Consider the following 18,908-nt stretch of genomic DNA (forward strand, 5'->3'; position numbering starts at 1 on the left):
GATAAACACTGATATGAGTTAAAATAATTTCAGATAAACACTGATATGAGTTAAAATAATTTCAAATAATATATAAAATGTAAATAAATGTCATTCAATTATTACACAAATTAATTATATAATAATAATATTAAATTCATATATACTCGTTTGAATTATATTTTTCTCTCTCACTCTCTCTCTCTCTCTCTCTCTTTTTCAGAAAGATATTAGTATGAAATGGAAAAGCAGTTCACGGAAATTACAACAATTCGGTCAACGATTGACCGTAACACGACAGTATGACGAGTTAGCTGCATACTTTCATTTGACAATTATTACGGTAGCAGCAATTTTAAGTTTTAGTGGTAATATCAATGGTAATTTTGTATTTGATGATCGAGAAGCTATCATCAATAATAAAGCTATTCGACAAATTGGAAAAATTTTGGAAAGTGATTTTTGGGGTTATCCGATACGATCAACACGTAGTCATAAGTCATATCGTCCGGTTACTACTATTACTTTTGCGTAAGTCTTTTTCTTCCTTTCATTATTACTTATTCTTTTCAAATATATCTTTTTTTAAATCATTTTTTTCTTTGATTATTACTTATTATTCTCAAATATTTCATATATATTTTTTTCAAATATACTTATTATTTTCAAAAAAAAAAAAGACTTATTAAAGAAATCTCTTCTTCTTTTTCTTTGAGTATTACTTATTATTTTCAAATATGATTATTACTTATTCTTTTCAAGTATATATCTTTTTTTAAATCATTTTTTTCTTTGATTATTACTTATTATTCTCAAATATTTCATATATATTTTTTTCAAATATACTTATTTTTTTCAAAAGAAGTCTTCTCTTCTTTTTTTTTTTGAGTATTATTTATTATTTTCAAAAAAATATATATATTTTATCATCTCACTTAAATTTCTTTTCATAATTTTAATCAGAGCTGTATTATTTAAAATTAATTTATGTTGCGTACAAAAATTAAATTTTTTTTTTTTTTAAATTACGTTTCCTATTACTGATGAAATGATTCATCAACAATTTCCAATAATACATTTAATTTTTCGCTTCGAATAACAACACAATGTTTTTTCATCTTTTTTTTTTAAATCGGAAATTTTTCTTTCTTCTTTAAAAGTGATTGCTTAACTAAAAAGAAGATCAGATTGGACAAACGCTAAAATAAATTTCTAACTATTATTGTTAACTTTTTTTTTTTGAATTCAATTATTGTTTTTTTTTTCTCAAAATTGTTTGGTATTTTTTGTGGTTTTTTTTTCTTCAATTTTTTAACAAAAATAAAAACGAAAGAAAAAAAAAACATTTCATTTTTAATTTAAATATTTTTATAATTTAATTAATAGATTAATTACTTAGTTGAAAATCAATTTGAATTAAATAAATTGATAGAGGAGCAAAGAAACTGATCGTACAGTAGTTAACACTTCAAAATTGAAAAATTTGCATTGTAAATAAATAATTAATAAATTATGCTTAGAGTAATAATTATTTGCTATAAATATTACTCATTCCTGAGAAGTGGTCAGATGTCCTAGAATACTTGAATATCGGATGAGCCAGATGTTCATCACAACAGATGAAATAGCCTTAAAGTACTGTTTTTAATGCAATATCATCCTAAAAGGGCACAGATCAATTATTAAGCTTTTAGTCTAATTTTTTTTTTCTTTTTGCTTTTTTTTTTTTTAAATCTCAAACATTGATAATATGCATTGACACTTAGCTACTTTATAATAAATGATTTTCTCATTTGAATAGAATGGTACCATTGAATTTCTCTCTCTCTCTCTCTCTCTCTCTCTCTCTCCTTTTCCTCTTTTATTCGTTTTCTCTTGAAGAAAGAAGTTCTCTGCAAATTTAACTTTTAAATATTAACTTAATAAATTTCTTACTCTACTACTTATATCCATTACTTAATCTTACTGCAGCTATTACTTAGACTAAATTTAAGTAATAGTTGATGAGCCTTTAAATGGATTTATAAAATAATTTGATTACAAGACAGGTTATTCATGAATACTTTTGTGTGGTGTGAAAATGATTGATGTAATTATAAGTGCCTAGTACTAGCCTAAGGGTCATCGAGTGAATTTGCTTGTTGTTTGGGGCAAATTTATGTTCCATAAAATGAAATAACTAGCCATACAAGTGCAATTTATGCAAATTAATGTTATGAAAGAAGGAAGTAAGCTTGAAGAACTTTATTGGATGATGGATAATGCAGAGAAAAGAATTTGGAAATTTCAAACAATCAAAAATTATTATTATATGATAATATTTAAAAATATTTGAATGGGGAAAAAAAAGAAATTATTAATAAGTATGAAATTAATTATTGTAGTAAATAAATTAAATTTTTTTTTTCATCATTAAAAATCTTTTTGTTCCTTCTCTCTCTCTCTCTCTCTCTCGTTTACAAAGCATTTACATTTAATTCTTTAATTTAGTTAAAATGCACAAAAATTATTATTATATGAAAATATTTAAAAATATTTGAATGGGGAAAAAAAAGAAATTATTAATAAGTATGAAATTAATTATTGTAGTAAATAAATTAAATATTTTTTGTAGTAAATAAATCAATTTTTTTTTTCTTCATTAAAAATCTTTTTGTTCCTTCTCTCTCTCTCTCTCTCTCTCTCTCTCTCGTTTACAAAGCATTTACATTTAATTCTTTAATTTAATTAAAATGCACAAACTATATACTAATTTTGTTATAAGATGTAAAATTTTATATTTAAAAAAAAAGGAAAAAAAAAGAGAGACATTGTTTCGGTAAATTAATTTTAGTACTTTAGTATTTTTAGATTAAGAATCGATCATTTGGATGAGCATTAAATTAATTCAAATATTTAATTAGCAAGGATTACGAGTAACACTTACCATAATCTTACCATAAGGCTTTCATTTCTTTTTTATTTGTTTAAGAGGAATTGCGCAATTTTATTGTCAATCCAAAAATTTTCATTAAAGACATTATTGCATTTGCCATCATTTCTTTTTCTATGACATTTGGATTTTATTAAAATTTTAAAATTTCAAAGCACAAATTATTTTGCTACGAGAATTATTGTTTAGCTTATACACTTGTCATTCCTCTATTATTTGCCATGAAAAATTGAAATAATTTTTTAAAGAATAAATATTAATTAAATAAAAAAAAAAAAGAACAGGGATATCGTTATTTAATTGTATCAATTCTTTTTAAATTCAAATATTTATATTTGAATAGTTAATTAGAATGCAATATCATAACTGTCAATTATTAAATTTAAACTTTAACAGCAACTTTTAATAAATAAATTTTTGAATTAATCCAAACTAAGGACAATCATTAATTACTTTTTCAGGATCAATTATGCAATATCAGGTCTTCATACTACAACTTATCATATTGTTAATATCACATTACATGCAATTATTTGTGTATTACTTTATAAAATACTAATTAACCTATCAAAAATATTTTATGAAAAATATCCCAATCGGATAGCTTTTCATGTTTCATTGTTATTTGCAATCCATCCAATACATTCTGAAGCAGTAAGTTATTATTAATTGATAAAAGATATTTCTTTCCTTTCATTTTTCTTTCTAAATTTATTAACATTATTGAAAGATGTAGTATTTGGTATAGTTTTTTTAATTTAAATGAAAAGATATTTGTTTTTTTTTTTTTTTTTTTGTTTTCCTCTTATTTCTTTCATTTTTCTTCCTAAATTTATTAATATTAAAAGATATAACATTTGGAATAGTTTTTTTAATTTTAAGTAAAAAAAATAAAATCGATTGAATAAGACTGGAAATGTTCAATTTATAAGTTTCAAATTCTGTAAACTTTTTTTTTTTTTTCATTATTTTATGGCATCAAAAATTTCATTCAAATAAATGTACTTCGTTCTTTTTTTTTCAAATATTATTAGTAATAGTTATTTTAGGAATTTTTGTCATTTATATTACTTTGATTTAATTTACAATCAAATTCTTCGTAAAATAAGTGAAAATGAAAAAAAAAAAAACATATTATAATTTTTTGGAAGTTAAAAAAGCAAATTAGTAAATTTTTTGTTTTCGTTTTTTTTTTAAAAAAATTTATTAAAGAATAAAAAAATTTCTTGCAGGTAGCAAGTATAGTAGGTCGATCTGAATTATTAATGACATTATTTACACTTACTGCATTACATTTATACATCAAATGTTGGTGTAAATCAGAATTTTCAATGAAATCAAAATTTACGATTGTATCACTCAGCGCAATCGCATTGTTTAGTAAGGAACAAGGAATTGTTGTTATGGTTTGTTTACATCAGTTATAAAATTTTATTTTTTAATTATTAATTAATCGTTTTTTTTTTCTTTTTTTTTTGATATTATTCAAAAATTAAATTAAATTTCATTTATTAAAAATTACTTTTTACAGCCACTTTGTGCAACATTTGACATTTGCGCATCAAATATTTCACCAATTCGATTCTTTATTGCATTTAGAAAACGAATGAATAGTGATGGAAGTAATAATGAAATTGATAAGAGTACAGCACATATAATTGTATGTTTTTTTTTTTTTTTTGCATTAATTGCATAATAACTAATTAATATGAAAGCACTTGAGTTGACCTATGACCTTTCTGTTTATAATATTTTTAACATATTTACATGAATTTTTTGTAAACTAATTATTTCATCTTTTAAATATATTACATTTCAGTCTTAAATAGTATTGCAGTAAAATTCTAATAAAAAATATTACTATTACAGAAGAAGTAATTAAATAAACAATTTGTGTGATAAAACTTTCCTTATTTCTATCGATGTATTTGTTTCTTAATTATTTTTCATTGTTTTCCGATATTTTTCTCGATGGAAATCATATTTGATAACTTTCATGCAAATATATGATTTAATTAACATTATTTGTATGATATTTGAATTTTTCATATTTGCTCAAATTTTTTTATCCGTTTGAAAATTTTAAATTTAGCGAATATTTTCAAATAAAAGAGCTCTTTTTTTGTATGTTTTCTTTTTGTGGATAAGCTAAAAAGTAAACAATTTTGAGGTAAACAAAAAAGTTACTAACAATTTCCTTTTTTTTTTTTTTTTTTTGTTTTGTTTTTGCATAAGTTCGAAAAACAAATTTTGAATCTTTCTTGGAAAAAAATAATTGGGAAATTAATTATTAGAAAGGTTAATTATTGGCTTAATTAAATAATAACATTTAAACCAAACGAAACCAAATACTTTCGATATTCCATTCTAATCTAATTTTAATCGAAATTTTAATATGCTAGCAATTATGCGCCTAATTAACACCGAAAAATTTCAACTCAAAAGAGAAATTTTAAATTTCTATCAAAATTATCAAATTTTCTTTTTTTTGCAATTTTTTTTTTTTTTTTTAAATTTTAAAATTTTATATTATAGCAACAATATTGTGATTGCATACGTCGGGTGATGATATGTTCAATGATATGCATTGCTTTATTGCTGTTTCGATTTTCAATTAATGGATTTCAATCTCCTCAATTTAGTCCAAATGATAATTTGATCGCTAGTTGTCCATCTGTGTTTTTACGAGTTCGTTTAATCATCGATTTTTTTTCATTATTTTAATCATTTTATTTAAAGATAATTCCATGACCAATGCGATCGTTTTGATTAAAAAATAAGAAATAAGAAAAGTTAATGAATTTGTCAAAAATTTTTTAAATGGACCAAATTTTAGAGTAGAAAAGCAATTTTGATAATTGAGACTTAATTGTAGATTTAATTGTATAATTGTAAATTGTAGATTTATTGCAAAAAAGAAAAAAATTCTTTTTTTATAAACATTGCTTATTTTAGCTATTTATTTGTTTAATTTAATTAAATGAATTTAAATCTCGTTTCCATTTTAAATTTTCGACACATTTTTAATTTGTGCTCTAAAAAAATAACTAATTAATCAATTTATTTAATTCGCTCGTTTAATTAATTAATTAATTGATTATTTGCTAATTTATTTTTTTGCTTAATTAATTAAATCATTTATTAGTTTATTTAATTATCTCGTACATTAATTATGAAAAAAAACAGTTCAATTTTATTTCAGTTGATTAATTATTGCTACATTTATATGCTTTACATTTGGTTACAACTTTATCCATTTCATTTATGTTTTGATTATTCGATGGGCTGTGTGACACTGATTGAATCTATCAATGATCATCGTTTTTTGATTTCAACAATATTTATCATTGGTGTTATCATATTTATCATTCAATTAATTCGAGGATATTTTGAGAAGCAGTATAAATTTCATTTTTTTTTTTTTCAATCAAATTATAACTGTAATTAAAATATGACTAATTCAATAAAATGCTTAAAATTCTCAATTTCTATTGCTATTGTCAAAAAGAGTTTTATTGATTATAAAACTTTAAATTGTATGAAATATAATTTTTTCCATTAAATTTTACACTTTGATTAACTTTTCATCTAATTTAACGTATAGTTTAAGTGTTAATTTTTTTTTTTTGGTCAAAATATAATGATATTATTTAAAAAAAAATATTCCTTTCCTACTTTCATAATAAATATGTATGCATTTCAATAAATTATGATATGAGAATTAAATTTTTTTAAAGAAATTCTAATAAATATTAATTTATTTTTGAGATTATAAAGATGATTATAAATTTGATTAAAAAGTTTAATTTTTGAATTTATTTTTCAGACTTCGAATATTTTCAATCGTTTTTTATATTATAACATTTCTACCTGCTAGCAATATTTTTGTTACCGTTGGATTTGTGCTTGCTGAAAGAGTGCTTTATTTGCCATCAGTTGCCTTTTGCTTAATTACCGTTTGCGCATATGAAAAAACGGAAGAAGTTATGATAAGAAATAAAAGCGCAAATATCCTAAAAAGTGTCACAACAATAATTTTTATTATGTTTTTTATCAAATCATACAAGGTAAGATAATAACGATTAAAAATAATAATTAACAATAATAATCAATAATAATAGTAGCAATAATAAATAAATAAATAATATGGTAGTAATAATAACAATAGTAATAATATTTCTACAAATAAATAAATAATACGGCAGTAATGATAGCAATAGTAATAATAATTCTAAAATAAATAAATAATACGGTAGTAATAATAAATCTTTAGATAAATAATGCGGTAATAATAATAATAATAATTTTATAAATAAATAATATGATAGTAATAATAACAATAATAATAATTCTATAAATAAATAAATAACACGACCAATAATATAATAATAATAATAATAATAATAATAATAATAATAATAATAATAATAATAATAATAATAATAACAATAATAATTCTATAAATAAATAAATAAATAACACGACAGTAATAATAATAATAATAATAATAATAATAATAATAATAATAATAATAATAACAACAATAATAATTCTATAAATAAATAAATAAATAACACGACGGTAATAATAATAATAATTATAATAAATAATAATAATAATAATAATAATAATAATAATAATGATTCTATAAATAAATAAACAGCATTAATGATAACAACAGTAATAACAATTCGAGTAATAACATAACATTTTTTTGAAAGATGTTGAAAAAATAAATAATATACAATGATAAGTATTATTTTCTTCTAATTAGTATCACTTATAATTCAATTTTCATTTCAGCCACTATGCATAATGTATTTTTGGAAATCATTTAACAAATGTTAGATGATTTCTAGTCAAATTTATACTTTTATATAAGTTTTTACTGTCAATGAAAAAAATAAAAAAAGTTTTCAGCGTAGTTTGGAATGGAGAAATGAATTAGATTTATACAAAAGTGGCTTAAAAGTTTGTCCAAATAATGCAAAAATTCATTATAATATAGCAAAAATTATGGCTGATAACGGTGATATCAGTCGTGCAACTGTTAATTATGCAAATGCAATAAGGTATATCTTATAATTAGTAAATGCTGAAAGTTATAATAATGGCAATGACAAATTACAGTTATTATTAATTAATCGAGAAATGAATATGCTAATGAAAATTTTAGATTGAAATTAAACATTTGAAAATGATAGGCTAAAATTAATTAAAATTAATCTTTAAAAATTATTTTTTTTTCCAATTTTTAAAGTTAAAAATTTTTTCTTGAAAATTTTAAAAAAATTAAAAAATTTTTTTCTTGTATAATCTTTTATATTTTTTTTTACAAATAGCAAATGGCTTTTTTTTTTTAATGCTGCGGTTTTGTATTGTAATTATGCTATTTATACTTGCATGTTTATGTCAAATTAATTTGCTTAAACAATAACAATTGCATTGTTTGCACTGTTATTGTTTGAGTAAATATCACTATCATATGTGATTTGCTAAAGTATCTTCTTTTCTTTTTTAAAATTTTGTTTTTTCTCATGCCTAACTTCTTTTTTCTCATTAAGCTTTGTTCTTGTTAATCAAAATAATTTTAATTACAGTCTAGTTTTAGGTTAAATCCCACCTACGAAAATGCAATGAATAATTTAGCAAACATTTATCTTAAATATGATCGAAATTTGGAAGCTGAACAACTCCTTCGTAAAGCCATCAAAATAAGGCCAAATTTTGCAGCTGCATGGATGAATCTTGGACTTGCGCAATTGGCCCAGAAACGATATAAAGTTAGTCATTTCATTTTTCATACCTAAATTTGGGCTCATATTAATAAATAATAGTTAATATGGCATAAATTTTTTCTGAAATTAATAAAAAAAATTTTAATTAGTGATAAGACTTTGATTTAGGAAAGGAAAAATGAAAATGAAAGATACTTTTTTCACAGCAATATAGTTGGATTATTAAATAATACCATCTAAAAAATTTTTTACAATTTTATTAGCAAAATAATTAGAGGAAATTTTTTATAATTACATTCAGGATGCGGAAAATAGTTTCGAACAAGCACTCAGTTTACGTTTTCCGTATCCGGATTGTTTATACAACATGGGCTTACTTTATTTGCAACAAAATCAAAAAACCTATGCAAGGGAAATTTGGCAAAATATTACCAGGTGATAGAATAAAAAGTAGCATTCTCGAGAGGAATGTCACTTTTTTTTTAGCAAGAAAAATAATAAGTAATTGAATTTTCCTAAAGACGAGAAAATGGAAATTTATATTTTCAAATAATCAAATAGCATTTTAGTTTCAAATTTTTTATATAAGTCTAAAATTAAAAGGCACTATTCGTAACTCTGCATACCTTAGTATATTCGTTTATATTTTTTTCTTTTCTTTCTTTCTTTTTTTATTAAATTTTTAATCAAAATTAAAATTACGCTTATAGTTCATTTTGTATGTTCATCGTATATGCAAATTTAAATTTCGATATGCCTAATGTATTTTAAGATATTATTATATTTTAATTAGTACCATAATTTGAATTATTTTGTTTTAGAGCAAATCCTAGTCACAAACAAGCCTGGTTGAATTTGTTGGTATTACTTGATGAGACAAATAATTGTGCGGAAGTAATTAGCCTAGCTGATAAGGTGCTTAAATATCATAGCAAGGATGCATCAATCCTTTCTCAGCTAGGCACTTGTTATGGTAAACTTGGACAGTATGACAGTGCCGAAAAGTTCCTACTATCAGCTGTAGAATTAGAACCAACAGCAATAACTTATTGGAAAAATATCGGTAAATTATTTGCTAATTATTTGTAAACAAAAGTTTCTGTCTTGGAGGAAGACCAACCATAGCTCAGTTGGTAGAGCGGAGGACTGTAGCGTGTGACATCACAGTAATCCTTAGGTCGCTGGTTCGAATCCGGCTGGTTGGAGTCTGGCTTTTGCTGATGAAAATGACAATTTAATAGTTAGTATAATATCTGAGTTATGCTAATTATTGATTGTTATGAGAGAGTTTTGATATTTTTGAAAAGAAAAAAAGAAAAATTTGCTTTTTATTTTATTTTTTTCTTACTTTTTCACTTTTTTTTATTTACTTTTTATAAAAATACTTTGCTTATTTTTTTTTATTTACTTTTTTATATTTTATCATATAAAAATATGGTTTTTTTGCTTTTTTTTTTACTATCTTATGTAGAGTTTTTCACTTTTTTTTTTTACATTCTGCAGTAACATAGAATTATTTAAGGTACACTTTATCATCGTTGGAATAAATTTGAGAAGGCAAAATTTGCATATTTGAAAGCATTTCAATTTCAACAACAATCTGAAAATGTTCAACGACACAGGAATAAGTTGACAACAAAATGATGAATGAATTTTGATCAGTATGACAAATTGTTAAGAGAAAGAAAATTAAATTTTGTAAATAACTCAGAGTTCATTTAAAATTTAAAATTCAGTATTAAAAATATTGAACAATTGATTTCTCCTTAATTTCTGCTAATTTGGTTTGTGTATAAATTTTTTTCCAACATTTTTGTATATTTTTTTCATATTTTTTTATAGCCAATATTAAATGATTTATATGCTCAAAAATGTATCAAAATGAAAAATAAATTTTGCGAAAAGAAAGAACTGAAATGTATGCCCAAAAATATTTAGAATTGTGAATATTTAAAAGTTTAAAAATAACAAATTTAAAAGTAATATTTTAAATTGACAGCATAATACGCTTAAAAAAAAAATTGAGGAAATTAAGTGTTATCTGAACGATTCTAAACTTTATAAATACTTAAAAAGACGTAAAAGAGATGAGAGCAAATGTCTTTGATATTAAAAACATAGAAGCCACTGATCATTGTTAAGCGTAAATAAGAGTTTGTAATTTATGCCAACGTGAACAGAACGTCAACACGTGAAGAGAGACATGTGAGTACAAGAAGTGTCAACATATGTAGACAGATTAATGGATAAATAGGAATAAGAATGGAAACGTAAACAAATTTGGAAGGATTATCAAAATAGGTTAGCATTGTTTAAATAGTTTAAATAGATGTTTAAATAGATTTTTTATTTAAAATAGATCAGTTTCGATAAATTAAAATTAAAAAAGGTTTTGAAGCAAAAGTAGAAATTTGTAATAAAGCATAAAACATGAAGAAGGTTAAAATGTCTAATAAAATGAGTGTACGAATTTTATTTAAATGAATTAAAAATAATTCAATGAATAAGATATAGTTAAAATATCTCTAGTCATAAATTATTATTGATAAAACTTGAAAATCATTGATAATTGGAAATCAAATAGCTATTCAATTACAAGTAATAACTAAATTGTGAAGGAAGATTTATTAGCATTTTTTTGTTGTTGTCAATGTTCAATAATAGCTTTACTGTTGTTGCATGATATCATACAATATTACGCTTAATAGCAACGAATTGAACGAACAAATTAAATATTAAATTAAACCAAACAGCCTACTGGGCGCAATTGTCGCACTTTTTGCTTTCTAATTGTCATTCTTTCCTTCCATTATTGCCATTGCTGTTGCTATGCCATCGTTTGTTGAAAATGAACTGAGTGACGCTGCGACAATCCGAAAATCGAATTTTGCTGCATCGAAAAAATTAACCGCAAACAATGATTTTAATTTTTTATATAGTCGGCGTTGGCCTACAAACAAAGCGCATAATTATAGTAATTTGAAAAAAAAATAAAATTAAAAAAGAAATGATTTCACTTTTGATTGATACAGAGAATTGCTTTATAGTGTTGGATCAATTATTTGTGGTAATAACTGCAAAATGGACGATCTCAACAATATTTTGATATTGTAATTATAATTTGACTTATAACAATGCGAATTAATTGAACAAAAGACTTACAAACATTTTAACCGTTAAATTTAAGTTTGGTTTTTAGATAATAAAATTGGAAGCAATTTATTTAAAAAATATTAAGCAAGAATTGGAAGATGTATGTTGGATAAATAATTTCATTCAACTAAGCTATGAAACTAAAATAGTTTTTTATTTGCCCATGGAATGAATATTTATATAAGAAAAGAAAATCTTTGGTCTACAAATTAGTCTACAAATTTCTATCTTATGGATTTAATACAAAATTATTACGATTACTTTAACATGATAATCTAAGTATTTCAATTTTTTGGCTTCACTCAATGTTAGCATATGGCATTATCGATTGATCTCATATTTTTAATCAGTGATTATGCAAGAATTTGAATTCATATGTTCCAGAGGAATCCAAATGGCTCCTTTTAGGTGTTTAGAACCACAAATTTCTCATATGAGGAAGTGATCGTCAACAGTTAGTCGTGAAGTGACCGAATGATAATGTTGATAAGACACGTAGTCTAGAATCTTGTCAACATTGGGTTGTCACAGTCACGGTAACAGTATTCCGGATTGAATAAGTTGACAATAACTGAATTTTTTCAGCAACCTCAATTAATTATGCACATTTTCTACTGTTAAAAAAAAATGACGTGAAAAGAATTTTGAACTATTGTCTGATAGATTCCGTCAAACTTACGTATTTGCAAAATGATCGAAGCTTACTTAAGTTTACCTTTACCTTAGCTTACGTATGTATAAAGAATTCAAAGTGACAACCAATATTGACGATGTGAATGTGAGACTTAAATATAACACTGAATATGCCTAAAAATTTATCATATGCATATGCATAGCAACAAAAATGACGAAAAGTACAAAGGATCATTCGACTATTTGACATATTGTCCTAGGAACAAAACTGTCTTTAAGTCTTTAACAATTGCAAAGAGGAATGGTTGATCAGCGTTGAAATTTCTCGATGAACCCATGCGATCCTCTAATTCAATTATTGTTGCAGCAGCTGATTCTGTCCCTTTCTCATTTACCTGTAAGTAATTAATTAAGTCATTAATAAATTTCCAATAATGAAGCAAAGAAAGTTTACACAAACCTCAATGAAACCTGCATGAATAATTTTGCCAATAGAAATTGGAAGTGAGTTATTAAAAAGTTCTTCGAAATTAGCATTTCCGCTGAAAGCATCTGTGATGCCAATTGCCTGCAGAGCACTATTCAAATTTCGTTTTTCTTCCACTTTGAATCTTGGCAATTTAATCTAAAATTAAAAATAACTTTAAAGTTACATCGACTAAATTCTCTCTTCCATGATAATTTAGAAAGGGAAAAAACATCAATTCGGTACGAAACAGAAATGGTAACAGAATCATTCCGCTCAAATTTCTCTTTTTACCTTTCAAAATTTTGTTTCTCTTTTCTACCTTTCAAAAAAAAAAATCTTTAATTAGAAATGGACAGGTGACTTACGGAAACACTTCGGTTCGTTGCTTCATTGACGTATTTAAGTAGCTTTTCGCCTGACAAATTTTCCAGTACATCGGATAAGCCGAAACGTCTTCTTGGCAATATGATAACCATCTCTACTTCATCACCAATGTAAGGTAATTTGATAACTTTCACAGCATCATCTTCGTAATACGGAACTGTATCCGATTTTGACATCATTGGTACCTGAACCGACAAGAAATGAACTTATTCAGTGTGCCATCATTTTAAAACAATTAATCTAATTATGCATTCATAATTACCAGTTTCACTTCATTTTCAGAAATGTGAAATTGCTTTTGTTTAGTTGCAAAATCAATGAATTGTACTGTCCAGGTGCCTTTGAAATGAATTGCATTCATAAGTAACATTCTGGTATCTTCGGTGATACTACGCGTTGTTATAATATTTCTAACTTTATTGTTTGTCTTACTCGAAATCCAATTATTGATTTGCTGAAAAGTAATTTTACTAAATGATAAATTGAATGAAATTTTATTAAATGATAAATTTAAAAAAGTAAAATAACGATTTGATCCCTTTTCTCTTCACCTTTCTCTCTTTATTTCACCTGAACCTTTGCTTTTTATCATAGATTATACCTGAACAAGTCTATTTCTTTGTCCAAAACTAAATTTATGCAATAAGTCGCTGTAATAGAAACTGAGCACTCTTTGGAAACTCTCTTTTACACTGAGTCCCTCTCGTACGTAAAGACGATTTGCTACAGTTAACGTGTAATTTCTGCTTCCTGCCCTTGCGATATAAGCCAGTTGTTTAGCAAAATGAAGTCGGAATTCTGATATGCTAGCATCTGAAATTATTTTATCATTTCTTTACTGATAACATTCTTGGCTTGGCTTTGACGACAGGTAAAATGTCATGGCGGAATAGTATTCTCAGTGGTTGTCTAGACAAAAAAGTAAAATTTTCGAATTTGCACATTTCAAGTTATAATTACCTTTTCCAAGGACACTCTGCAGTTGCTGCTTCGTTTCACCGTCCGCTGCAAGGTAAGCAATAAAAAGTGAAGTTGAAACCGAAAATGGTGAGAGAACGGATGATTTGTCGCTTTCCGCAACGTTTTGCAGTAAACTTACCGCAAAGTCTAACTGCGCACGTTCCGTTAACGAACTGAAAAGTCCATTAATGAAGAAAGTTAAAAAAGCTAAGTTTGACGATCTACCAAAAAAAATTATCACTACGATGGTCAAACATTGATAATAGAGCGTTATCTAAGGCTATTTGATTTTTTCTAAAATATTAGTTTCTTTCTTCTTTGCATACATTTGTCCAAGTATAAAGACGAATTGAGCGCTTGCAACTAGAACAAATATGGCGGTAATTGTTTGATTTTTCATTCTGAAATATCAATGAGCGCTTTCAAAGGTACTAAAATTATCATTCGAATACGATACATTTCTAATATTCGCAGATATCACTGTGAGTGAGTGACAAATTATTTAGAATTAATGATTCTAAAGTCTAAGTCTACTTGTGAATAAACCACTTAATCTGGATCGTAACAGCACGAACAAACGTGATCGGTGTCGAACAAACGTGATCGGTGTCGATATCAGTAGAATGCCACCATTGCTGTGGGATATTTATATCGTTGATTTTAGGTCAAACATTGACATTTGTCTGCTGTTAAGCCTCTTTAGCTGATCTTTCGCTCTCAAATACAAAAACACTTTTTTAATAAAAACATTTTCATATATTTTTATCATATCATTCAACCTGTGCAAATAATAAAAACGCTTGTTTTCACATTTCGATACGGTAACTGGGAGAGCATTTCTGATACATAATTCTTCTCAAAATTAATATCCAACAAAACAAACATTCTTGATCGTTAATCTTCAATGGTCTATTATTCCTTATCAAAACAATCGCATTTTCCAAAATGTCAACAGAAGAAGAGCATTGCTTTGTCATTTTTATTACAATCATTCCTGTTCGGTGTCAAAACTACTCGTTTGCAATAACCAAGGCCAGCACTGAATATATTTTCAAAATTAATAAAAATTACCATTAGCTCACACAATGATAGATTTTACCTTTCATAAGTTATGCTGTCAAACTTTTCTAATTTTTCGATTAGCTTCTTGCAAAAGATGAAAATCTGAACAAATCCAGCCAAATAATTGCATTGGCCAAGACAACTTAGCCTTGCGGTGTTATCGTTACAGAAATACTGTAAAAACTGTAACACATTTCATTTATCCTACAGTATGCTTCGTTCTACAGTATGCTCCGTTCTTCAGTTAACAGTTTTTGTAAACCAAGTGTTTCAGGAATAGCATATTTGTTGATTAAAAAAGTTTAAAAGCCTAGGCTACTAGAAATAGCCAATATGCTAAGCCATTTAGTGGGAGTGAGAGTTTGACATGTAATTTTCATTTTATTTGACGTAAATCTATTAATTGTAAAAATTTTTCGCCTAATTTATGAATATTGCAGTGAAGCAGAGTTCAGTTCATTTAAGAATAGCAATTCTTGTAAATTCAAATGCTTCAGGCCATAAACATCGATCAATTGGCTAATAATGATAGCTCATGATTTGAATCATTGTCCCAGCCATATTATTTTACAAATAATAAAAAAAAATATATTATTGTATGCATGACAATTAACAAATCTGATTTGGCCAACAATACTTGGCATTTATTAAATTTAATTGAATTTTAAGAAATCAAAAGATGAAAAAAAGGTTTAATAAATAATAATTAAGGAATACATTTTAAACAAATCCTTTTTCATCCGCTTTTTTTCTTGAAAAACAGTAAAATAACTTTGATATAGTATTATCCAATTGATTCTCGCTCCAACCTATGAATTTTCTATTGTTCCTGAATTTTTGTCATACTCAATTCCAGCTGAATTATTCAACCATTTTGTAGATTTAGTTTTCGGTATATTTTTTAATGGTAATGTTTATAGATGAATTGAATTATTTATTTACTGTTGCAAAAAAAAGAAAAAAAAAAGTAGAATATATTGGTTGAAATGTTCCTGATATGAATTAGAGAAAATTATTGAATAATTATATTTCATCTAAATTTTGAAAAAAAAAAAAAAATGGTAAATATATTTCATCTAAATTCATCCATGCAGCGTCATTGCAATTATTGTTGGAGTTATTATCCAAATTTTTGATTCTTATTTGATTTAAAAATAACTGTTGAATTAATTTACAGGACTCATTCATTTAATAATATTAGGAAAAGTTGGTTTATAGAATATATTATAATATTTTTTGGTGTTGTTGTAATGTTTGCAATATCTAATAGTGACAACTGATAACTTCGACAAAATTATCTTTTCAAATAAATTCATTTAAATTCAGACTTTCCCGATTTAGTTTTTTTTTTTGATGAAAAGAAGATAATTCGGGAATGGGTGGTATATTTATTGTTGAATTTTTAAGTAGGATTTTAGCTGTTTTTATAACTGTAATTATCTTTGTTTCAACAAGCGATCACTGCTCCTTTTATAGCAAGTTAAAAAAGATTTTGGAAATAAAAATCTGTTTTTTTATATCTCTGTTATCAATTTTGCATTTTTTATTTTTGATTAAGAAAAGCCAAAAGAATTTGATTTTCCAGAAGAAAGGAGAATTCATAAGATTTTTAATTCTTCGCCAGTTTTGCATATCAATGACAGTAGCTCTTAAGAGAATTTAGAATTTTTTACAGCGTTTTATAATTCGATTAAAGCGTTAAACTATTTCATTTCATTAAAAAATTTTAATTAGTAAATCTAAAGCTAACCATTTCAAAAGTTCAAAAAATTATAAAACCGTATCGCAAATTTAAAAATGGTATTTATTATTTCCTTTCAGTAACACATGTTGAATCATTTTATTTTTTCATGATGATTATGACAAAATCGAATATGGATTATTGCGCTTGGCTGTCACTCATTAAATCAGGCTTCATTGTTTATTTATTATTTTAATAAACTTGCTTACATAAATAAACATTTTAAATTTATTTAACATATTATAGTTCGAGTTTCTGAATTTCTCCCAGTATTTTGTTTCAATTAAATTCTAAAATGAGCGCATTTGTTATTTACATCATACATAGCATTATGCAAACAAAACATATATTAAATTTAAAAAATATTAGTTAGAAATATTAATTATTGAAAAAATTCAACCATTTGATATTACGCATTTTCGTTTTATCTTATGAGAATACCTAAAAAAGTCTACGTCAATCCGTTGAAAGCGTTAAATAGCATGACACCTTATGAATACACCTAAAAAAGTCTACGTCAATCCGTTGAAAACGTCAGATAGCATAGCAGGTCGTAAAAAAAATCGTCGTAATAAAATAAAACATTCGTCGTTTCTATTTGATCCAATCAGAATCTAATGACAGTCACATTAAGATAGCATCCAGATTACTGATTTGAATCGACTTGAATTTAAATAAAATTGATAAGTCCAATATGATCATTGATCTTCAGTGGAATTTTCATTTTACTATTAATAAAATTTTCGGAGCAATTAAAACTTAAAACAGAAATGATTGCTTAACATCACTTATATAATGCTAGCATTCAAAATAAACACAAGTAAATATGCATTAATGGTATATTTGTAATCACAATAATTATCTGAAATGAATTGACATTCTTGCATGATTTCACATTGAGAAGCAACTTGCATTCGCGCAATTTGCATTCAGTGCAGTTTGCATTCGCGCATGCCTAGCATGCAATCATAAAAACACGAAAAACAAAATAATTGAATCTGAATTTATATTTTTATTTACTTTTATGTGCAATTCATGTTCGACATTTTTTTTTTTTTTTGATCCTATGCTTGACCATCCTTATGATAAATTTCACTTTAGCAAAAATTGTTTACAATTCTTAGATCAAAAATTAATTGATGCATTATAGTCAAATTTACATACTCTTCTTTCATATCCAAATTTTTGAAATTTCCATATTAAAAACTATGAAAATTCATTTTTGAAAATTTAAATCTTTGAAATCTCATTTGTGTTTAACGATGGAATAAAAAAAAAGGAATATTTGATGAATGAGAAAAAAATTTTTTTCTACTTTTTAAAACAATCAAATAAGCAATCGAAATATTTATTGAATTTATTTATTTAACTTATACAAAATATCGTTCAAAAGAAATTAACAAGTAGTCGTGAAATTTTCCAAAAAAAAAAAATACCCTCTACCAATAGCTATGATTTCGATAGGTTAAAAATTATTGTCTTCTAATTGCTCAGTTTTTTTTTTTTTTTAAAATTTCAGATGTAACGGAATACTTCTAAAATATGCAATTAATCTCATTAAACTTTTAAATATTTTGATTTTTTGAATTTATGAATTTTTAAAATTCAAATAAACAACATAAACAATTACTCCTTTTTGCTTGTCTTCACTTTCTCACTTTACTAATAATCATTATAAAACTTTGTTTAGATATATGAGAGCAAATTTGAAATGATATTGAAAATCAAATATATCTTTACTGATTATTTATCAAATGTAAAAAGAAAAACATAAAATAAAATAGAACAATGCGAAGAATTATTAACCCAATAATATAAGCAAAATTTCTAAGCAAAAAAAAAATAATATTTAATATT

At 24.8% G+C, this 18,908-nt stretch overlaps 2 protein-coding genes and 1 non-coding gene across 3 annotated transcripts; 2 read left to right on the forward strand and 1 right to left on the reverse strand.

Annotated features, from left to right (window-relative positions):
- Positions 1–214: 214 nt before the first annotated feature.
- Bm3911 (TPR Domain containing protein) lies at positions 215–10,293 on the forward strand (the record flags this gene model as incomplete). Its single annotated transcript, XM_043075798.1, has 9 exons — positions 215–510; positions 3,373–3,565; positions 4,144–4,317; positions 4,443–4,571; positions 7,832–7,983; positions 8,523–8,694; positions 8,951–9,084; positions 9,471–9,712; positions 10,172–10,293. The coding sequence occupies 9 exons, from the start codon at positions 215–217 to the stop codon at positions 10,291–10,293; spliced, it is 1,614 nt and encodes a 537-aa protein (XP_042931732.1).
- Bm14541 lies at positions 9,765–9,854 on the forward strand. The gene has a single exon. It is a non-coding gene; the product is annotated as a tRNA-Tyr (tRNA).
- Positions 10,294–12,674: 2,381 nt separating the features above from the next.
- On the reverse strand, positions 12,675–14,648 carry Bm1938 (BmSERPIN, putative; the record flags this gene model as incomplete). Its single annotated transcript, XM_043075799.1, has 7 exons — positions 12,675–12,830; positions 12,896–13,060; positions 13,270–13,473; positions 13,551–13,742; positions 13,890–14,101; positions 14,249–14,421; positions 14,575–14,648. 7 exons carry the CDS (start codon positions 14,646–14,648, stop codon positions 12,675–12,677), a joined length of 1,176 nt encoding a protein of 391 aa, XP_042931733.1.
- Positions 14,649–18,908: the final 4,260 nt, after the last annotated feature.

Source organism: Brugia malayi, assembly GCF_000002995.4.
Source record: "Brugia malayi strain FR3 genome assembly, contig: Bm_v4_ChrX_scaffold_001, whole genome shotgun sequence".
Classification (NCBI taxonomy): Eukaryota; Metazoa; Nematoda; class Chromadorea; order Rhabditida; family Onchocercidae; genus Brugia; species Brugia malayi.